The sequence below is a fragment of the Pteronotus mesoamericanus genome, unplaced genomic scaffold (genome assembly GCF_021234165.1).
Source record: "Pteronotus mesoamericanus isolate MK-2021 breed Mesoamerican mustached bat unplaced genomic scaffold, CSHL_Meso_final contig_78, whole genome shotgun sequence".
Taxonomy (NCBI): domain Eukaryota; kingdom Metazoa; phylum Chordata; class Mammalia; order Chiroptera; family Mormoopidae; genus Pteronotus; species Pteronotus mesoamericanus.
The window spans coordinates 30,228,201-30,252,496 of NW_026555258.1; the positions used below are offsets into that span (position 1 = coordinate 30,228,201).

Consider the following 24,296-nt stretch of genomic DNA (forward strand, 5'->3'; position numbering starts at 1 on the left):
ATAACACATAGAAGAAAGTATTAATTTCTTTGGGATGCTCTCTAGCACAGTAGTTAGGAATGTAGACTCTGTCCAGATCATCTGAGTTCACATTCCAATTCTGCCAATAATTAGTTGGATAACTTTAAGCAAATTAATTTCCCTCTCTCTGCTTAACTCTCCTCCTCTTCAAAAAAGGTATGCCCCTCACTGGTGTGGCTCAGTGGACTGAGTGCTGGTCTGTAAACCAAAGGGTCGCTGGTTCAATTCCCAATTGGGACACATGCCTGTGTTGTGGGCCAGGTCCCAGTTGAGGGGACGTGAGAGACAACCAATCAATGTATCTCTGGCACATCGATGTTTCTCTCCCTCTCTTTCTCCCTACCTTCCCCCCTCTCTAAAAATGAATAAAATCTTTTATTAAAAATAAAGGTACAATAACAGTACCTACCTCATTGTACTACTGTGAGGATTAAATGAGCTAACCAATGTTCATATAAAAATACCTGGCACATAGTAAACACGCAATAAATGATAGCAATTATTGTTATTCCTTATTGTAGAAGGATTCTTATAATTTAATAAGAAAAAGATCGACAACCTTAGAGAAAAATGAGCAAATGCTATGAACACACAGTTCAAAAGAAGGATGGGAATTTAAAATAAGTTCAAAGTCTCTCATAATTTTACACATGAATAAAACATCAGATGCCATTTTCACCCATTCAGTTGACCAATATCCAAAATTTTGATAAATAACAATACTGGCGCGTGGGCAAACAGGCACTCTCATATACTGCTGGTGGAAGTATAATTTGGGGAGAAAATGCTAAAGCACAATTTGACAACATCTGTCAATTTTTCAAATGTCATACCCTATGACCTAGCAATTCTACTATTTGGTACATATGTCCAAGGAGGTATGTATAAGGATGCTCACTGAGTATCATCAATATTAGTGAAAAAACTAGAAAATAACCAAAATGTTCAACAAGAGCTAAATATATTATTTATAAAAATGAGTTAGTGTCATATGTATCATGGCACATTGTTGAGTAAAGAAAGATACTAAATAATATTAGTATGATAACACTTATGTTAAGAGAAAAATATAAAACACTTCAAATACAAATAAAAGATATAGAAGAACCAAGGTGGTAACAGTAGTTACAATGTGAAGGTTGCAGGGAAGGGAACAGATATTGAAGGAGAGGTCAAGAGAAGTTTAGTTATTGAAGTGTTTAAATTAGTATACAGAGAATGTTTTTATGGATTACTTGCATAATTAGGATTTTTTTTAAATGTTATACACACACTTAAAATAAAGGAAATTTCACAACAAATACCATGCAGCCATTAAAAAAAAATGAAAACAACCTACACATGCTGCTGTATACCAATATGAAACAATCTTCAAAGTAAAACATTAAATTTTAAAAGGTGGAGGGATCAAAGTCAATTAACTGTGTGGATTATTAAAGTCCAAACGTTTATGTAAGTATAGATAATTCCTACAAATATATAAGTTTCTAAATAGTTACTTCTGTGGAAAAAAACAAAGGGTTAGATGGGCAGGAAGGTTTTCTTTTTTTAATTGTATACTCCTTAGTCCTGTTTTAACTTTTTACTGTATACGTTTTGTTTTTCATTATAAACACAATTAACTCAATGTCAGCTTCTTGATAAACTACAAGCCTGGGCATTTCTGGCCAACGTTTTAGGAAAGAAGTAGGCAGGCCCTGGGGATGGTAATTCTACTACAGATCACTAGCTCTATACCAGGGAGCCAGCAAACATTTTCTGTAAAGGGACAAATAATAAACATTTTTGGTTCTGTGGGCCATACAATCTCTGTCACAGCTACTCAGCTCCATCACTGTTATGCAAAAGCAGCCATAAAAAACACATGAACAAATAGGTGTGGCTGTGTTCCAATAACAATTTATCTCAACAGGTTTTGGGCCTCATTTGGCCTCTGCGCTCTGTCATCTGCCCAAGAACACTGACTAAGGTTTTAGCTAATCTTTCCTTGCCTTCAGCACCCAGAAAGGAGTAAGTTAAACTGCAACGCAGATGCCTAAGTATTTACACATCTATAGCATTGTGCATTAAGCTCCTTACTCAAGAGGCAGGGTTGGTAGGAATAATTTCTTGACAGATCAGCTAGTGCTTTCTAATAGGATAACACAAAAACATGTCCCTCTTCACCCCCTGCCTACCTACCCCTTCTGTTTACCTTGCTCCCAACGCCTGGACATTACTGGAGAGCTGAACGCATGCCCTCCTGCCAAGTATTCTTCTTACACATGGATTACATCATCTTAACATCACAAATCAAAGATTATAGCCCTATATAATTCTTGCTATAAAGAAGAGAGATAATTATTCTAAACTCAAAGTTTATAGTTAATGAATTTATACAGCACTTCATTTGCTTTTTACAAGGTGTATAGCCACAGGGTATATGAAGCTTAGATTGCTCAAAGTCAAACATCTTTATTGAAACTTGTGTACAGTCAAGGCAAGTATTCCAAACTTTTCCTGGATACAATTATTAAAGTCATCCTTTACAGAGTAAGGTCTTACTGCAGTTCCCAACTACTCATAATCAAGAAGGCAAGCATTCTTAGAAGGCTCCATATTCACAGACGGATGTCGATCCTAGCCCCACTTATCCTGACAGTCGTTTTTGTCCTTATTCAGCACAGCCATAACATCATGAAATTTCCAGAAAAAATAATTCCTAATTTACTGACACCCAATAAATTGGCTGAGAGAGGTTACATTAATTGAGGGGCCTCCTAAAGAATAGTAGAGTTGATGTTGATCATTCATTCTTCCTGACTGGTGGTTTTCTACGGTGGTGCATGTGCACCCCAGCTGATACGTTAGAAGATACACTCAGGTGTGGGAAAAAAATATTAGGACTTCTATTTATATTCATTTTCTATCTAAAAGTCAGAGAGAAATGCAGCTTTATTAGTATTTAGTATATGGATTGGCACTGGCACCCTCCCTAGTCCCTATGTAAACTATATGAGGTAATTCTTCCTTGACTGTGGCAGTGACAGGTGGCAGATGACAGTGGCTCCATCTTGCACCACTCTGTATACTGTGAAGCACTGTGCTTTACCTGAGCCCAGTTAAATCGATTTACAGATTACAGTATCTGATTTACCTTAACTAAATCTTCACAAAATAGCCAAGTGGTTTAAGGAGATTCTTGCAAACAAACCACAGCTTAGAGATGACTATGAATACAACTATATCAAACAAAAAGAGCTGACATTCTCCTTTTAGTGTAAGCCCATCGCCAAAACACCAGGTTAAAAAAAAGGTCTAATCAGAGTTGTCCCAAAACTTGAAATCATCAAGACTATTTGATATATAGACATATGCACATTATTGTTAACAATGAACCTCAAATCTAAGTATTCGCATATATGGCTATATTGCCATAACAATTACAAGATTATTAAAAGCCAGAATCCAGAATACAGAAACAGATCTCTACAACTTCTTTAGTGATGTTTAAAGTCAAGAAACCACATCAAGGCAAATTCCAGGTGAACTGAATATTTAAACATTAAAAAAAAAAAATGAAACCATTAAAGTACAGGAAGAAAATATGGGAACTTTTTAAAATGATCTATCAGAGGTGTCTAATCTTTTGGCATCTCTAGGCCACACTGGAAGAAGAGTTGTCTTGGGCCACACGTTCAATACACAAACACTAATGAAAACTGATGAGCAAAAAAAGGGTTTTAGGTAAATTTATGATTTTGTGTTGGGCTGCATCCATAGTCATCCTGGGCTGCGTGTGGCCCACGGGCTGTGGGTTGTATACCCTTAATTCTAAGTATAAAAGTCTTTCCAAATATGATAATGCAAGATTGATAAATTTGACTAAAATTTAAAATTCCTGCATAGAAAAAATATCTTAAACATAAAAATCAAAAAAGGTGATACACTGTACTGATGGGGTATAGAGACATAGGTATTTTCCTGCTATTGCTGGTAGTTGTATAAACTGATGGAACTTCCCTGGAAAGCAATCTGGCAATATCAAAATTACTAATTCACATACCCTTTGTAACTCTTCTCTAGGAATTTTCTTACAGATATATTCACAATGTACAAAATGCCAACCTGAAAATTACTTAAATATCCAATAACCTAGGATCAGTTAAATAAATTAAGGTATATGTATACACTGCAATTCTATGCAGCCATTAAAAAGAATGAAGAGCTCTACTGAGTATGAAATGACATGACCTCCAAGACATACTGTTAAGGGGTAAAACAGGATGCAGAACAGTGTTTGTAGTGTGCTATAATCGGTATGCAGAAACTGGGAAGGGGTGGCATAAAGAGATAAAATATATGATTCCTTATAAATGTATACCTTACTAATCCGAAAAAAATACATACAAGTCTGATACTTTGTCACTAGGTAAATAAATATCTTCATGCTAATAAATTTGAAAAATTAGATAAAATGGGCACATCCTTTATGTCCAAAACTGAATTCCTGATCATCTCTACTCTACCAAGAGTCTCTTCCATCTCAGTTGATAGCAGCTCCAAATTTCAAGTTGCCCAGTTTACTCTCCTCATCCCATCCATGAGCAAATCATATTATATTTGCAAGTATATTTGCAAGTATAACATGAAATATGACAACTAGACTGATGATTACCAGACTTAGAATTAAAAATATTGTTTAGAATCAGCATCACTATATTAGCTTATCTGCACCAATAGAAATGCCTTCCTTCTTTGATGTACTTGCTCCCATTCCCTTTCTAATAAATACCCCCTGCCTTTGTCTCCTAATTAGAGTAGTACCTGGGTTTCTGCTTCAATCCATACTTCCCAAATAGCTATTCTTTTTTAACCTCAAATGAATGCTGGTAACCTTTCACTTTGGCCTTTTATTTTTAGGTTAACACTTCTGACTATGATGTTGGTTACATGAATATCAAGCAAAATTTCTTACTGCAATTCCCAGGGTAGGATACAGGAAAACTATTAAGCCAAATAAATGTTAAAAACTGAAGATTGAACATAATGCTCTTAGACTTCTATCAGGTAGGCAATGGGCCACCTGAAACACCACTTTCAACTTCTGTGCAACTTTCCAGAAATGAGAATTGATTTAGGTAGTCTCCCTACCTAAAGTGTGTTACAGACCCAATGGTCTAACCATATTAAAACCTCTTAACCATTTCTCCTCACGCTTCTCTCATTTTATGCCTCTGCTCACACTGTCTACTCTACCAGGTATGCTTTCTCCTCCATCCCTTTCTGAAGCAGTTTTACCCTTCTTTTAAAGCCCTGCTCAAACCTCACATCCTCCCAAATCCCATGCTAGCTCCTGTATTAACTTCGTTTATACCTCCGTTATAATATGGCATCCCTAACCCTTTGCTCTTTTGAAACAGATAGCCTTGGATCTGTCTCCAACATGAATGCAGGCCCTGGTGCACAACAAACAATTTTCATAGACCTTTGTTCATGCTTTTCAGTATCTCAAACAAAGAAGACCTGCAGGAAATACTTGTTAAACAGAACTAAATTCAAGCTATACTCAGAGAAGCTGCTGTGCTGATCTGAACCTGGTGTGCTACAGACAAAATATGGTGCTCTTTCTTCATCTTTGCATATCTTCTTTTGCTAGCTTGATCTGAATATTAACTCTTTAAAAAGAATTTTACTATTTTCCTTGCTATATACAATTTGGGTTTTTTTAAATTGAATGGCGTAAGTCATACAACATTCAATTCACCCTTTTAAAGTGTAAAAGTCAGCCCTGGCTGGTGTGGCTCAGTAGATTGAGCATGGGCCTACAAACAAGTCACCAGTTCAATTCCCAGTCAGGGCACATGCCTGGGTTGTGGGCCAGGTCCCCAGTGAGGGGCGTGCAAAAGGCAGCCACACATTGGTGTTTCTCTCCCTCTCTTTCTCCTCCCCCTCCCCCTCCCTAAAAATAAATAAAATCTTAAAAATAAAGTGCACAAATCAATGTTTTCTAGTACATTCACAAAGTTGTGCAACCATCATCACTATCTAAATTCCAGAATGATTTCATCACCATAAATAGAAATCCCATACCCATAAGCAGTAACTCTCCACTGTTGCTCCACCCCCAGCCCACAACCACAAAACTACTTTCTACATATATGATTTTAACAAAGCTAACAGTGATTTTATTATATCTTAATGCCAAATTTTACCTTCAAAAAGAAACAGTTTCTCTTATTTTACCATAGGAAAAGGTGATTTTACACAACAACTGACTAAAGTATCATTTCAGGATAAAAAACAAAAATTCTTACCAGGAAAATCATCTTATAGGTTTACTTCCCCATTTGTTTGGGTTTTTTTTTTTAAGCTTTTTATTGAAGAAATATTATGTACATATAGAAAAGTACACATCTCATAAGGATATACCTCAGTAAGTTTTCCAAAACTGAATATGTAAGTATCACCAGCACCCCAATCAAGAAACAGAAGTCCCCATACCCCTCTTTCAGTCACTTCACACCCCAAAGAGTAACGCTATTTTGATTTCTTATACCATAGATGACCTTTCCCTGTTTTTGTACTTTTATAAACAGAAGCATTTAACATGCTATATAGAAAACTTTTACATTGAAATTTACACCTTGGAGTACTCACCATAATCTTCTTGTATAAAACCATAACATTATCATCATCAAATGGTAGAAAGCCACACATAAGCACATAAAAGAGTATGCCCATGCTCCAAACATCTGCCTGAGAGGGAGAAAAAAAATAGTAATTCCAAAAAAAAATTTAGAACATATCTGAGTACACATAATAGAATCACAGAATCTTCAGATCTAGAAAAGATCTCTGAGATCATCCAATTAAACCTGCTCATTCAACAGACAGGGGACTTAGCCCAGAAAGGAAGGCTTATCCAAAGTCACCTAGGCCACCCAGGTAGATCACCTCATATCCAATTCAGTGCACTGTCCTCTAACACTGGACTCTAACGCTTTATTAAAATAATTTCCAGTTGGTTGAGCTGGATTGGGCACAATAAGAAAGGAAGGGAGGCCAGGTCTCTGATTCTGAAAGATAATTCTACACTGCTACTGAGGTTTATTACACATGAGGGTTATGTAAATACACATGAGGATGTCAAAACAAGTCTTAAAATTTGCTACTGATAATCTGCAAATGTGATAAGCTGCACTGTAAAGTCCTCTCTTTGTAGAGAAACCTTAATAAAGTTCAACAATTGACTTTTCAAATACAGAGACTAGAAATGAGTCTGCCAGCACAAACAGCCCTACAAATCTCAAAATCCCAGAAAGGAGCTTAACCTTTATATAAGATATCCATGTGTCCCATGAGTCCTAAGCGCTAACTACTTATACAAGCAGTATTTGGCCTTTGTCAATAATGATGCTGCTGTTGGCTAAGAAGTCACAGCTCCCACTCTCCTTTGAGCCTCAGAGAAATTTTAAGAGGTAAGAAGGGCAGCAATTTTTTTACGGAAGGAAGGAAGGAAGGAAGGAAGGAAGGAAGGAAGGAAGGAAGGAAGGAAGGAAGGAAGGAAGGAAGGAAGGGAGGGAGGGAGGGAGGAAGGAAGGCAGACAGACAGACTAAAATAGACAAGAAAACAATTTAAAGATACTACAGGAAAATCTCAGATGCATTCAAACCAGGAGGGCCATCTCACAGTCGCCGAGGAATCTTGTGAGCGTTAGGCCTATGATCATCACTTCTTCCAGACAACTGGATGAAACAGTGGCAAGAGTACAGGTATGCAGTAAAGCCTCACTCAGTTCAAATCTTGGCCCAGAGTTACTAGCTGTGTGACCCTGTGAAAGCATTTTAATTTCTGTGTCTCAGTTTCTTCATTTTCTTTATATGATGAAATGGAGCAACAGTATTCATTCAAAGGATTTTTGTGGGGCTTAAATAAAAATATAAAAAGTATCCAGCATGTGGAATCCTTCTGCACAGTTGTGTGAAAGTATATTGTTGCTGTCACTATAAAAATCAGTATGGCTGTTCTCAAAAAATTAAAGTATAGCATTACAATGTGATCCAGCCATTCCACTTTGGTGTATTTATCCAAAGTAAGTGAAAGCAAGGTCCCAAAGAGGTATTTGTTACTATTAGCACTATTCGCAATAACCAAGCAGTGGAAGCAATCCCAGTGTCTATCCATGGAAGAAAGAATAAACAAAACGTGATATATACATACAATGGCAAATTACTCAACCGTAAAGGAAGGGAACCCTGTCACATGCTACAGCATGGATGAACCTTGAGGATATTATGCTAAGTGAAATAACCCAGTCACAAAAAGACACATATTGTTTAACTCTACTATACAAGACACCTAGACTACTCAAATTCATAGAGAAAGAAAGTAGAAGGGTGATTGCCGTGTGTAGGGGAAAGGGAGAAATGAAGAGTAACTGTTTAATGCATATAGTTTCAGTTTTGCAAAATAAAAACTTTTATAATATGAATGCTCTGGAGATTGGTTGCACAACAATATGAATGTACCTAACATTAATGAACTGTACACTTAAAAATGGTTAAGATTTTATGTTATGGCGACGACTACCAGTCAAGATGGCAGCATAAGAAAACATCGCTCACCTCCTCACATAACCACATCAAAATTACAACTAAACTATAGAACAACTATGACTCAGAACCATCAGAAATCAAGTTGAATGGAAGTCTGACAACTACAGAATTAAAGAAACCACATCTATGCAAACTGGTAGGAGAAGTGGAGGCACAGAACAGGTTGATCCCATATCCATGTGTGGTGGATAAAAATTCAGGAGGGATATCCTGGGAGTGAGGGGTCCCAGCCACAAGCCATGCCCCCCAGCCCAGGGTTCCAGCACCAGGAAGATAAGTCCCCATAACTTCTGGCTGCAAAAATCAGCAGGGATTGACACAGTGGAAGAAACTTCTGGAATCCTAAGCAGTTCCTCTTAAAGAACCCACACATTGTTTTACTCCGACTCACTCCCTCTGAGCTCGCTCAAGCAGCAGGGTAGCAGCTTGAAAGGCACCAGGCGGCATAGATGGAGGAAGTGAACTGTCTGGCACCAAGGCAAGAGCAGATAGACAGCTTTCTCCCAGGAAGAAAAGTGGGTAGAGACCATTGTCCCTTGTCTGAACCTACCCCACACACAGCCACAGAGCCAACAGGTTGGTCCCATATCTGAGACTCCATCAACCCATCAACCCCAACACTGTTTGCCCTGCCCTGGAAATCCTGAGGCTCAGTCCCACCCAACTTACACCTGTTAACAGCGGCTTTTCCATATGAATGGTTGGTCTTGGCTCGAGCTTCAAAACTTGCTAAATCCTTTCAAACACTCAACAGCTGGCCTCAGTGAGCCCCCAGCCCCAGTACCTCTTCCTAAGGGGTCCCAGGCATAGCACTAGCAGCAGCCAGCCTAGATTCACAGCTTGGCTTCGCCTGGGAATCTCCAAGCCCAGCATGAGTAACAGCCATCTAGATTGCTTTATAACTCAGGCAGGGTGGCCCTGTGCAAAATGCTGATGAGGGATGACCTTGGCCTGCACCACCCAGGAAACCCCAGGGCCAACACACACAGTGGACAGCTACAGACCACGTCAGAGAACCACCACCCTGCCCCACACAGCTGATCCTCTACAAAGGGTGGAAGTTGGTGTTAAGTGGTCACGGTCAATCCTTGCAGCTGACTGCCAACAGTAACCAAGCAACCAAGCCTCAACTATAAGAGGGGGGTGTACTAAACTCACAAAAAGAGCACTCCTCAAGTACTCAGCTTGGGCAATAAGGGAGGCTCTGCCACTAGACCCTACAGGACACCTACTACATACATTAGGCCACACTACCAAGACATGGGGTCAATAAATTTTTTTTATCAAAAAAAAAAAAGGTAAGCCTAAGGAACTCTTCCAGATTAAAGAAGATCAAAGAAGCAAGACAACTAAATACATGAGCCTAAATTGAATCCTGGACTGGAGGGAAAATATAGCTATAAAAAACATTATTGGTACAATTGATACCATTTGAATATGAATTGTAGATTAAATAAATTGCATCAAATGTAAAATTCCCTGATGTTGACAGCTAAAGTACAGTTATAAAAGAGAAGGTCCTTGCTTGTAGGAAACATATATGTAGTATTTAACAATAAAGGGGTATGTTTCCAACTCACTCTCAAATGGTTCAAAAAACAGTGTGCATATGTATAAATATAGAGAAAGATAATAAGGCAAATAGGAAAAGATGTAAACAATTGTGAAATTGAGTAAATATATACAGAAGTTTCTCATTCCATATTGGCTCCTATTCTTTGAGATTATATGCAAATAAAAAGTCTCCTACAACAAGTTAGTTCCCATCTTACTGTTATCAATTAAGTAAATTGGCATATTTCAAAGTTTCTCCCATACAACACTGGCTCCAAAGATACTCTATATAAAAAGTGGATTCTGTAGGCAGGCAAAATTGAGACCAACTGCTATTTGTGATGGTCCCCTCCCAAAGGATCACCCTGTACAAGAACATATCAAAGATGTAGACATGTCCTGAACTGAAGAAAACTGTGTACCCTGGCCAGCATTTCCTGAGTTTTTGATAACTAAACCTTTCTTATGATATTAGTATCGGCAAAATTAGCACTCCAGAAAATGAAAGGGGCTGATCGGCTTGCAGCAGCTAGTGGTAAAGGAGGCAATGACTAGGTCTTCTGGCCTTGAATAGCTGGCTATGGACAAAGTGAAGATTTTTTTCTGTGCTAACCAGCATCTCTGAAAACTGAGCCTGCAACCCTGCCCTTGTGCTCTACCTGGCTGAAATAAGCAGTCTTAACTATGGCACTGTTTAACACAGAAGCAACCACAGCAAGGACTCCAGAAATATATCCTTGCTTCATACGCATATTATGTATTAGTATATTTATTACAAGCTGTTCATTTCATTTATTACTTTATATATCTCACTCTCTGAATAACCTGAACTCTTTAATTAACAAGATTACTTCTTACCACATCATTATATCCCCAATCCACAGTGCCTGACGCACTACAGGTAATCAATAAATATACATTGGTTATGTATTGAATTAACCAATAAATAATTACCTCTGATCCCAGATACGATTTGCCTTGTATTAATTCGGGCGCTGCATAAGCAAGACTCCCACAGCATGTCTGTAGATGGTAATCCTTGTTACCCTGTCAATAAGATAAAAATGAAACACATTAATTACAGCCCTTAAGAGAATTAAATCTTTCAGCACACGTAAAACGCTAAATGAAGAATTACCCCAAACAGTAAAAGACTTCTGGGGCCAACCCAATACTCTCTGCCTACATGCATGCACGCACATTGGTTTCATCTTCTCTGGATTTCCAATAGCACTACAACCTGGCACAAACAAAATCTTTTTCCCCCCTCAGCTCAGTCAAACCAGGTTCATATTTCCCTACACACCCATTTGCATAATAATCTGCTTAGCATACATCCAAGCACTCACGTCTTCCCAACCCCCAGTACTCAAGGAAAAAAAGATAATTTCTTTCATGAATCCTATCTCCAATATCAACCTTTACTGTAAATGTAAAGGAGCTTTCTTTTTTCTTAGAGGGAAGAGAGCAATATGCTACATAGAACAACACCTTGGGAGTCTGATTTCTATTCTCACTTTTAACACCAGTCACAACCTAAGCTTCCAGATCCAGTAAAATGAGGAACCTGCTCAACCTCCTCCGCTCCTCAACAGAAATATTAAAACATAGTGAAAATGATACTACTGCCCAACACTTGTAGTACAGAGGTCTACAACTGGCAAATTACTTGTGAAATTGCAAGGCTTCATTTACAACTGCAGCAACATGGCCAGAAGGGAGCCGCTCGGCAGAGGGCTGAGGCACTCCTCTCCCGGCCAGCCCCTGCTTTTGCAGATGGTGCCAGAGTGTATCAACCTGTGTCAGCCGTGAGCAAAGGGTAATGGAGTCTGTCACAAACATCCTCCACTGCCTCCTGTGGAGAACATGACTTAAACCAGTTTCTCTGCTCAGTTTTATCTTTATATACCAGCCAATGAAAAAAAACACCTTCTATCATTTGGGTACCCAGACACAAGGCTCCAATGACAACTCTGAAGAACCAATGGAAGAAGAGAAAAATCAGAAAGAATCAGACATTCAGCCAAAAGGGCAAAATCTGATTCCCTGTGCACCTAGCTAATTCTGATTGGGGCAGAAAATAATCATGGGACTACACAGGTCTGCAATTTCAACATTCTTAATGAGTGTAAACAGCTCGTTTTAGAGACTGTGAGTGCCATCATTAGAGAAAGCCTCCAACAGGCAGCCACACAGGAGCTCTGCTGCAGACAGCAGAGGTGGAAAGTTCAAAGTCACCTCAAAGAGAACGCATGCTGGAAAATGCCAGTCTCAACTATGGAAATTAAGAAAATATTTAACAGTATAAATTTAAAAGAACATGCGAACTTCTTACTTTTACAAGGAAAGGGGGCTCTCTCTCAAAATGTAACTGTTAGTTAAATAACCATTTGGATAACAAAGAACAGATTTACACTAAATCCCCAAAACTCATGTAAACAAAGGTATAGTCTAGTGGCAATATACTCAAACTGCAAACACACGATCAGTTCAACATTCATGCTGTGAGGGCCCTGAGTCACCTCAGCACGGCACATTCTCTCACAGCATGCCCGTGGGGTCTCCCGCAGGACCAAGGCTGGACCTAGAACGGTGGTTCTCTATCTTGGCCATCTATTAGAGTCATTTAGAGAACTTATAAAAGGAATGAAATTTAACATTCTTCTCAAGGGATGCAACCAGGCTCAAAAAACACTTGGTGGAAGCCCTGGCCGGGTAGCTCCGTTGGCTAGAGTGTCGTCCCAATATACCAAGGCTGAGGGTTTGATCCCTGCTCAGGGCACATGCAAGAAACACTTAGTGGAAGTCAGTGCAAAATAACACACCTTAATGTGCATTTAGAAAGGAAACAAATACGTTTTTATTTCTGCACTTACCTTGGGTTTCCCACAGAGACCAAAGTCAATCAGCTTTACTTTATGATATTCATCAAATAACAAATTTTCCTGGAAAAATGAAGATATTTTCATAACTAAATAATGACTTCCTTATAACACATTCCTCCTCTAGCCATTTCTAAAAATGATTTAAAGTTTTTATATTTAGACACCTGAGTACAATAGAGTGAAAATCGTTTTTAAAAAGAATGAAATTACAGAAAGTATATAAAAGAAGAGGGGAGAAATATTGACAACTATCCCGCTCTCCCTCAAAGCACATTAGCGTGGACGATTTTCTTCTTGGTGGTCTGAGGTTCAACGACAAGCAAAGAGTGTGTGCTAAACGCAAATTTAAACCAAATGAGTGAGCACAAATCAAACGGTTGAGTGTAAGAAGGAAAAGGACAATGACACTGCCATATCCTGTTGGACCATTTCTAGGTCCCTGACCCTGGTACCAAGCAACAGTAAATCTATGTTCACCAGCATCCAGATTAGTCAGAGCCTGCAGACTTAAAAAAGTATTCACATTTTTATTCTGTCCTCGAAAAGCACAGTCTGTTGCTCTGGCTGGTGTGGCTCAGTGGGTTGAGCACTGGCCTGCGAACTGAAAGGTTACCAGTTCAAGTCCCAGTGAGGGCACATGCCTGGGCTGTAGGCCAGGTACCCAGTTGGGAGCATGTGAGAGGCAACTGATCACTGTTTCTCTCATACCAATGTTTCTCCCTCACTCTTTCTCCCTCCCTTTCCCTCCCTCTGAAAATAAATAAATGAAGTCTTAAAAGAAAAAAAAGTACAGTCAGTCCATGCATTGAACTGTTCCTTTCTGAGGCATAATGAAATTAAAATTAAAGGAAGATGGGGTTAGAAAGAGTACTGAATGAAAAATACTTAAAACTCTTTTTTTCCTAGAGATAAAATCCTGATGTTTATATTCCACGGCTGATTACAAAGACATTTATAATGTCACACCCAATTGGCAAGATAAATAGAATGTCAATAATAAGTTCATTAAGAAAAGCCTACTAGAAGTCAAAAGGAGGGGGACAGGGATATATTACAGTGGGCGGAGAAAAAGCAAAGACAGATTCGAGCCCAGTCAGTGTGGCTCATGGCTCAGTTGGTTGGGTGTCTGCCCACAAACCGAAGGGCCACCGGTTTGATTCCCAGTCAGGGCACACACCTGGTTACAGGTTCAGTCCCCAGTCAGGGTATGCACAGAAGGCAGCCAATAGATGTTTCTCTCCCTCTTTTTCTCCCTCCCTTTCCCTCTCTCTAAAATCAAGAATTTTTAAAAAGATAGATTCTAAACAGAAAAAACCTAGTAATAACAAATAAATGATGCTGAACTCTCAGGTAACTATCTAACTGTGACTCAGTCACTTACTGGTTTGAGATCCCTGTGAGCATAGCCCTGGCTGTGCACGTAAGCAACTGCAGAGACGATCTGACGGAAGACAACTCGGGTCTCCTCCTCCGACAGGCGATCCTGGGAAATTATGTAGTCAAACAGCTCTCCTCCAGGGCAATACTTCAACAGCAACAGAGTCATACAGATAGTGTTACTACTTACAAAACTCACCTCAGAGGAATTTAAATAAAAAATCTCACTTCACTCAGAGATATTAATTAAACTTATAAGCAAGGGAACTGAGTGAGGCATATTGAAAAATACACTCTCAGGATCAAACCAGTCAACAGTTATTCCAGGAAAGAACAATAGCTCTTGCTCTCAAGCAGTTTCATCACCAGTAAATAGAAGTAAAAACAACTACCACTGTCATTTTTAAGTTCATTCAGAGTTTAATACTTTGTATGGCAAAGAACTAAAACCCATTCTCATCTTAAGGCACTCACATTTAGTGTAGTTACCTGAAAGGAAAAAAAAAACCTTCAGCAATTATTGCTTCCGCATCCCAAAGACCAGTGATTTTAAGTCTGTACCAGGAGCCCAGTTCCACAGAGGCTCCTCAGAGGTTGTGGAGAATAGATACCAGAGCACAAAGCTTTAGGCTTTCCATCCCTTCTCCTCCAAGGAGCTCTATTTTTCTGTAAACTGGGGTTTCCATTTAAGACTTCATTTCATTTTAGCAGTACCAATTAAAATTATAGTTATTATAGTATATGGCCTTTGACCTCCTAGTTCCACATTTAGAAATTGTTCCTAAAGATATACTCTCATAATAAAAACAACACACATTCAAGATCGTTCACTGAAGTAGCACTGTTTGTAACAACGAAAGACTGGAAACAACCAAAATATGTTCACACTATATAAATTATGGCACTGGTGTAAAACAGAATTCTATGTAGCCATTAAAAAAGAGAGGACACTCTTTACGAACTGATATAAAACAATCTCCAGTATTAAGTGAAAAAAGATGTAAAAGAGTATATATTGATATGGTGACTTACAAAAAGCATTCTGCTGAACAAAAGAAGCCAAACACAAGAGTACAGACTGTATGATTCTATTTACATTAAGTTCTAGCATAGGTAAAACTAATATATGGTGACAGAAATCAGATCACTTGTTGCTGAGAAGAGCGGTAGGCAGGTGGGGTTACAGGGATTAACACCAAAGAGTCGGAAAAAAACTTCCTGGTGAGATAAAAATGTTTTCTTCCTTGACTGGGGTGGGAAGTACACAGATGTGTACCTTTTTCAAACTGTACACTTGTGTGTATTTTATCATATAAAAATTATACCTCAATAATCAACTTTTCCAATGCTATCCAATAAGATTGACATTAAAAAGTCTACTTTACATTTTCAAATAAAGAAATAGAAACTGAAACAAAAACATAAAAAATCTTTATAAATGTATATAGATGGTCTCCAAGCTAAAATGTTAAGTGGTGAAAAAAAACACAAGGTACAGAATAATATAGTATGTGACCATTTGTGTGATAAAAACCAATGAACAACACACACATATGTATACAACATAAATAAGGAAAAAAGGTAGCCTCCAGCCAAGATAGAGGCATAACAGATACTCTTAGCTTCCTCACATAACCAAAAGAAGGACAACGAATTTAAAAACAAAAAACCAGAACTGCCAGAAAATCAAACTGTATGGAAGTCTGACAACCAAGGAGTTAAAGAAGAAACATTCATCCAGACCAGTAGGAGGGACAGAGATGGGCAGCCGGGGCAGAGAGGCCGTGTAGCAAGGTGGTGGCTGGTGAACCCAGCAGTCCCACATTTGCGTGCAAATAAACCAGGAGGAACAATGGGAGAGTGAGACAGACTGTGCAACCCAGGGTTCCAGTGCGGGGAAAGAAAGCCTCGAAACCTCTGGAGGTAAAAACCTGGGGGGTTTCAGTGGTGGGAGAAACTGCCAGTCTCACAGGAGAGTCCGTTGGAGAGGATCCTGGGGTCCTAGAACATACACAAGCCCATCCACCCAGCAATCACCACCAGGGCAGCACCTCAAAGAGTACAATTCACTTGTGGGTAGCAGAGGAAGAGACTGAAAGTGGGGCGAGAGCTAAGCAAGCAGCATTGTTCCCTCTCTGACCCCTTCCCCACACAGCAAAGTGGGTTGCCCCACCTTGGAAAATAACCAAGGCTCCACCCCTTACGACATAACATGCTCACCAAGACAAAGAAGTATGGCCCAAATCAAAGAACAAATCAAAACTTCAGAAAAAGAACTAGGTGATGAAGAGATAGCCAACCTATCAGATGCAGAGTTCAAAACTGGTAATCAGGATGCTCACAGAAATGGTTGAATATGGACGCAAAATAAAGTGAAGGCTACACAGAGTGAAAAAAAGAAAAATATACAAGGAACCAACAATGAAGGGAAGTAAACTGGGACTCAAATCAACAATCTGGAGCAGAAGGAAGAGATGAACATTCAACCAGAACAGAATGAAGAAGCAAGAATACAAAAAAGTGAGGAGGCTTAGAACCTCTGGGAAACTTTAAACGACCCAATATCCAGATCATAGGGGTGCCAGAAAGAGAAGGGGAAGAGCAAGAAATTGAAAACTTATTTGAAAAAATAATGAAGGAGAACTTCCCCAGTCTGACAAGGGAAATAGACTTCCAAGAGATCCATGAAGCTCAAAGAGTCCCAAAGAAGTTGGACCCAAAGAGGAACACACCAAGACACATCATAATTAAATTACCCAAGATTAAAGATAAGGAGAGAATCTTAAAACACAGCAAGAGAAAAGCAGAGAGTTACCTACAAAGGAGTTCCCATAAGACTATCAGCTGAATGCTCAAAAGAAACCCTAGAGGCAAGAAGGGGCTAGAAAGAAGTATTCAAAGTCATGAAAGGCCAGGACCTACATCCAAGATTACTCTGTCTAGCAAAGCTATCATTTAGAAGGGAAGGGCAGATAAAGTACTTCCCAGATAAGGTAAAGCTAAAGGAGTTTATCATCACCAAGCCCTTAATATGTGAAATGTTAAAGGGACTTATCTGAGAAAAAGAAGATCAAAACTATGAACAGTAAAATGGCAACAAACACAACTATCAACAACTGAACCTAAAAAAACAAAAACAAAAACGAACTAAGCAAACAACTAGAACAGGAACAGAATCACAGAAATGGAGATCATATGGAGGGGTATCAGCGGGGATTGGAAGGTGGGAAAACAGGAGAAAAGGTACAGGGAATATGAAAGATAATTGGTAGGTACAAAATAGACAGGGGGAGGTTAAGAATAGTATAGGAAATGGAAAAGCCAAAGAATTTATATGTATGACCCATGGACATGAACTAAGGATAGGGGAACGCTGGAGGGAATGGGGGTATTGGGCAGAGGGGATAAAGGGGAGAAAAATATGGGACAACTGTAATAGCATAATCAATACAATATACTTAAGAAAAAAATGAACTCGTGCAAGGGAAGTCTGCTCTGCAGCAAAAATATACACATGCACACACAGGTATTTTTAAGTGCACAGAAAAGCTATAGGAAACACAAGAAAACTGGAGGACTGGGATACAGGGGAGAGAGAATTTTACTTTTTAATATATATTCTCTTACACCTTTTAAATTTTGTCCTACGTTCATGAAGCCTTTTTATTTGTTTTGTTTTGTTTTCTAAGTATTTAATTTGGACAAAGGGATCAGCTTTTCAAAAAAGGCTGTAAAATCACCACTGTTGACCATGTGAGTGGATCTACAGTGTAATAAGAAGAAAATGGTTCTCAGTCCAAAACTTTCAGCATTACGAATTTTAAAATGTGCTTTTAAAGCAGGCTAATCTGTGAAAATGATGTGTAGTTACAAATTATTTGGCTGAGACTAAGGAAAAGGAAACAAGAGATGAATAACGCACGTTCTAAAGACTTGATGCTTCAAGCCAAAAAGGGAAGGTTAAATCTTAAAAGAATTTGTTCATATAACACATGCCTTGAAGGCTACCTAAAGGCTGTGAGCTGAACTGTGTTCCCCAAAGATATGTTTAATGTTCAAGCCCTATCACGCAGTACCAGTAATCATGACCTTATTTGTAAATAAGCTCTTTGTAGATGTAATCAAGTCAAATGAGGTCATATTGGATTAGGGTGGACCGTTTGAAGACAGGCAGAAATAGAGTGATGCATCTATAAGCCTAGGAATGCCAAGGATTACCAGTAATCATCAAAATCTAGCAAAGAGGCAAAGAAGAGTTTCTCCAGAAAGAATCTTGCCCACACTTTGATTTTAGACATCTATCCTCCAGAACCGTTAAGACAATAAATTTCTATGGTTTTAAACCACCAAGTATGTGTAATTTGTTACAGCAGCCCTAGATTAATATGCCATATAAACTGAAATAAACTCTTCCCCCTCGGAACAAATTCTAACGTATCCTGTCCGTTAACCCACACCTCCCCATGAGGAGTGCACTAGAAAGGGTATGTTTATAATGAATTTCCAATTTATTATATATGTCTACTTGATCTAAATTTTTATAGATAGAGGTCAAACAGGTAAGTCACTTAATATTTACTCTAATCTTTCAGGTGAAATGTACTTTTCTCTTAATTACTGATAAAGTGAATGGATATGGTGTGAATGTTTGTTCCCACCCAAAATTCTTATGTTGAAATCCTAACCCGCAAATATGACATTAGGAGGTGGCCTTTGGGAGGTGATTAGCACATGAGGATGATGCTCTCATGAATGAAATCAATGCTCTTATAAGAGACTCTCGAGAGTGGAAGAAGGTAGGAGAGGGTAAAGGAAGGAATAAATGGTGATGAAAGAAGACTAGACTTGGGGTGGTGAGCACACAATGCAGATGATATAGCATAGAACTGTAGCCCTGAAACCTATGTAATTTCATTAACCAATGTCACCCCAGTAAATTCAATTTAAAATTGTTTTTAAAAAGAGGCTCCAAAGAGATCCCTTGCCCCTTCTACCATGTAAGGACACAGCAAGAAGGCCCCAGCTCTGAACCAGGAAGAGAGGCTTCAACCAACCATACTGGTGCCTTGATCTTGGAATTTCCAGTCTCCAGTACAGTGAAAAACAAATTTCTTTTGTTCATAAGCTTCCCAGTATGTGGTATGTGTTACAGTAGCTCAAACAAAGACAGTGAATAAATACTTTAGGTCTCTGAACATACTACAAACCTCCAGAACTATGAATATTTTGTTGGCTGTCTCTAACACATGGTAGAGTTGACATATATGCTGATGTCTCAGGTTCTTCAGGGCATCAATCTCTGTTTTGATCCGGGGCAAATCACTCTGTGACAAAATATTGTATTAAATATTCATTAAACCAATGTGGGAAGTGTTTCAATCATCAACATCAATAGCTTTAACACTGAATAGCAAAAGCAATCACCAGCCTCAAATTGTTCAACAATACAAAAAATATATAAAACTTATTTGTACGGACATAAAAAAAGGCCTTGAGGGTTTTATGAAAGAAAAGTTCAATGTGGGTCAATAGTACAAAGTCTAGAAAAATGTTTAAAATCTCAAACTCCCTTAGAAGGTTAGCCTTCCAAACAAGGAAATGACAGGAACACTACTTAAGTATGCATGCCTGAGCTATCACTTTTATTCTTAGCAATGTTTCATAAGAGGCATGCTGAACTAAAAATCAGTGAATGTAGGTGAAAGATATGAGGGCATTTACTGTCTCAACCTTCCAATGTTTCTAGGGGCTTGAAATTTTTCAAAATAAAAGGCTGGTTAGGAAGGAGGAGGATAAGCCAAGCTGAAAGAATTTCAAAATCCATATTAAAGACAGAAATCTAGAAACCCATGAAGTAACATGTAAAACTTCATTATAAAAATGGATTCAATCTAACCATCAGTGGCTTTAGATCTAATTATCTAGGACTGTGCAACTAGATATCAAGTCTTGGCCAAGAATCAATGGTTATTCTAGGATGATAATCTTATTTTTCTCTTTTTGGGGGGAGTGGGAGTCTGATGACTAAGACCCTGGAAGTAATCAAAATATCATTCAAGTCCTAGGAAGTAACTAAAATAAGTATAACAGAAAATATTCAAAGTTTAGAAATAAATTAATGCATTTTTAATTGAGAGAGAAATACCAATTTATTGTTCCACATATTTATGCATTCATTGGTTGATTCTTCTATGTTACCCTGACAAGACGGAACCTGCAGCCTTGGCATATCGGGACAAAGCGCTAACCAACTGAGTCACCCAGCTAGGGCTTAGAATGAGTTTTGAATATCAGTGTGGTAACACATTTTGTAATGACAATACACAATTTGTTTGCTATTTAAGTGCTTATAGTGTTTATGTGACTAAATCATACTAAAGGTGAAAGTGAAGTTTAAATCGCTTAAGATAATCAGATTTGCAGTCAATGTTTAAATACTCAAGAAAAATGGTTTTTAATGCCTTTTATTCACTTAGTAAATGTAATATTGAGCATAAACAAAAATATTGAAGAGCCTGAATTATTGGTTGAAACTAAACCATATGAGACCATATGATAAATCAGAATTTAAAAAAAAGGGTTCACTCAGGGTGAATACAAACACTGGGAAGGGTATAAAAGACCCATAAAGATCATCAAAAGAAACACATTTTCCCTTAATATAAAGCAAAAAACTTTATGAATATTATAATTAAGACCAGAAATTGAATGGGCTGCATGAGGAGGTAACGCCCAGTCCACTCCTGGAAGCGTCCACTTACAGAAAGAAGAGCCTGACCAAGGAAAGGAGGGTTTCTTTAACTGACTCCTCAGGTTACTCTGAATAAACTTCTAGGACATAAGACCTACATTATACTATAAAATAGGCAACACTGAGTAAGAGTGTCAAGAGAAGATAAAGAAGAGAAATATTAACATCCAGAAACACCTCCAAGACCACAAAACAAGGGTAGAAAAATGGATCCTACAGGCTTCAAATATGCGTCATTGTCTTCCATTAAAATTAAGAACAAAATGACCCCTTCCCCCAGATTACTTCTTAAAAAGCTAGATAAGTATTATTCTAATAAAAGAGTAACTAGAACATTAGAGCAAATATGAGTTTTAATTCAAAAAACTGATCTATAAATATTTTTTAAATAATTTTAAACTTACCCCTAGTGCATTTTTATCCATGATTTTTATAGCGACCATTTCTCCAGTGAGGATATGGCGGGCAAGTTTGACCTTTGCAAAGCCACCTAAGTGTAGGAAAATCATGAAGATGAGCAAGACTGACCTAAATAGCAACAGAGCAAACTGAGAACTCAGAAACAAATACTGTCCTATACGCTTTTAAAAAGCTCTCTATCCATGCTTTTGAATAAGTTTATGTCTCTTCCTTCCTGCTGCTTCCAAAGTGTTAGCCATTACCCGAACCTCTCCTCATCCAATGTCTAGCTGAACCTTTTTTTTTCTTACCATGATAGTATATCTTTTTTATTTTTTGTATTGTTTATTCTATTAGTTATTCCAATTTTTTTCCATTTGCCCCCCTCCACCCAGCCCACCCCTCACGCCCACAGTCAATCCCTCTCCATTGTCCACATCCATGAGTCATTCCTACGTGTTCCTTGACTAATCCCTTCCCCTTCCTTCCACCATTCCCCCGCCGCAATCCCCCTCTGCTCCTTCAGCTATCCGTCTGTTCCAGGTTTCCATGTCTCTGGTTCCACTTTTCTCATTAGTTTATTTTGTTCATTAGATTTCAGTTATAAGTGAAATCATATGGTATTTGTCCTTTGCCAACTGGCTTATTTCACTTAGCATAATGGTCTCCAGTTCCATCCATGCTGTTGCAAAAGGCAGGACTTCTTTCTTTCTACTGCGTAGTATTCCATTGTGTAAATGAACCACAGTTTTTTAATCTGCTCCTCTACTGATGAGCACTTGGGCCGTTTCCAGCACTTGGCTATTCTAAATAGTGCTGCTATGAACTTAGGGGTGCATATGTTCTTTTGAATTGGTGTTTCAGATTCTTAGGGTATATTCCCAGCAGTGGAATCACTGGATCATAACACAGGTCCATTTTTAATTTTTTGAGGAAATTCCACAGTTTTCCACAGTGGCTGCACCAGTCTGCACACCCACCAACAGTGCACGAGGGCTCCCTTTTCACATCCTCAACAGCACTTGTTGTTTGTTGATTTATTAATAATGGTCATTCTGACAGGTATGAGGCAGGGTCTCATTGTGGTTTTAATTTGCATCTCTCTGATGGCTAGTGGTGTTAAACATTTTTTCATATGTCTATGGGACATTTGTATATCCTCCTTGGAGACCTATCTATTCAGGTCCTTTGCCCATTTTTAACTGGGTTGTTTGTCTTCCTGGTGTTGAGTTCTTTACATATTTTGGAGATTAAACCTGTGTCCCATGTTTCATTGTCAAATATGTCCTCCAGTGTATCTTTAATATTTTAATGAACAAGTAGGAAAAGAGAATTCACTCTAGAAATTTGCTTTATAGTTAATATTGCTAGAACACAATGTAAAGCTGCTGACACAAAAAATAATATGAAACGTCCAATCAGTTTTAAAACTGTCAAGATAAACAATTATGTTTCAAAACTGGATCAAAAGCTGGAAAATGTCTGCACTTAGATATCTAAAAGAAAATGCCAACTTAACATTTCTAAAAAGGAGCTCCTGGTAGTCCCTCTCATGGTCTTCCCCATCTCAGTAAATAACAGCTCCATTTTCCCAGACGCTTGGGCCTAAAAACCCAGGGGCCATCCTTAGCCCCTCTCTTTTGTCTCATAACCCACACCCACCCCATCAATAAATTTCATTGGCTCTGTCTTCAAAATATATCAATGGTTAGTTACCTTGGGGGAAAAAAGAAAGGTACTGACTTGGAAATATTCTTGATGTGAGCAGGAAGCATAGGGGTTTATATGTATGTAAAACTCCATCAAGATCAGTGCACTGTGCATCTTTGATTGTGTTATACCTCAATAAATCAAAATACACACACGTATATGTATATGCGTGTGTGTCTGTATACAGAATCCCACCCTTTACTACTTGCTCTACTACCACACTTGTCCAAGACACGATCATCTCTGGCATCGTTCACCTGAATTACTACAATAACCTCCTAACATCTCTCTTCGTCTGCCCTTGCTCTCCCTTACCCTATCTTTTCACAACCAGAGAGAAGGATCCCTAAAAAGAAAGGCCAGATCACTCCTTGGCTCAGAACTGCCCAATGATGTTTATTCTAAATAAAATGACTCATAACGCCTCCCCGACTATTCGTCTCTCTCTTGCTCCACTTTTTTCTTATTAAATAGGTTGAAGAATTTTAAAACTATGTAGTTTAGCCCAGAAAGCTTGTGACTGCCCAAATACACTATCCCCTCAAACACTTGATCTAGCCTATCTCCCCAAGAAAAAAAATAATAATTACCTGTCCCAATAGTTTCATATAATTCATAGTATTTGAGAAGTTCATCATAATCCTTCATAGTCCTTCCAGAATTTTACTTAAAATTACAAAAAAATAAACCTGTAAGACAGAAATAGTACAAGATCAAGATCAAGAAAGGAACTGTTATGAGACTATGTCCTCCACTCTTGTAACTGCAAATATAAATAAGTCTTGAGCATATGTATTATACTGGAAAAACCGATTAGCCACATAAAAAAAACCCCGCTGGATTCCTATCTCACACCATACATAAAAATCAATTCCTGATCAAGTAGAGATCTAAGTATGAAAGGTAAACATTTAAAGCATTTAATAAAAAACAGTCATGATTTCAAGATAGAAGAGGGTCTTTTAAAGTGCTAAGTATAAAAAATACATTAAACAATGTTA

General features: G+C 38.3%; 1 protein-coding gene across 7 annotated transcripts in view; it reads right to left on the minus strand.

Moving 5' to 3' along the window:
- Nucleotides 1–23,943, minus strand: part of MELK (maternal embryonic leucine zipper kinase) — a 68,441-nt gene extending 44,498 nt beyond the window's left edge. For 2 of the 7 annotated variants that reach the window (XM_054584978.1, XM_054584975.1), the window contains exons 1-7: nucleotides 23,886–23,943; nucleotides 21,591–21,676; nucleotides 19,643–19,759; nucleotides 14,440–14,583; nucleotides 13,050–13,118; nucleotides 11,128–11,220; nucleotides 6,661–6,759 (exon numbers count right to left, since the gene is read on the minus strand). In XM_054584978.1, the coding sequence (XP_054440953.1) occupies nucleotides 6,661–6,759; nucleotides 11,128–11,220; nucleotides 13,050–13,118; nucleotides 14,440–14,583; nucleotides 19,643–19,759; nucleotides 21,591–21,676; nucleotides 23,886–23,943 (666 nt within the window). The remainder of the gene's footprint in view (nucleotides 1–6,660; nucleotides 6,760–11,127; nucleotides 11,221–13,049; nucleotides 13,119–14,439; nucleotides 14,584–19,642; nucleotides 19,760–21,590; nucleotides 21,677–23,885) is intronic. The other 5 variants (XM_054584977.1, XM_054584976.1, XM_054584980.1 and 2 more) reach the window with 5 other exon arrangements.
- Between the last annotated feature and the right edge of the window lie 353 nt (nucleotides 23,944–24,296).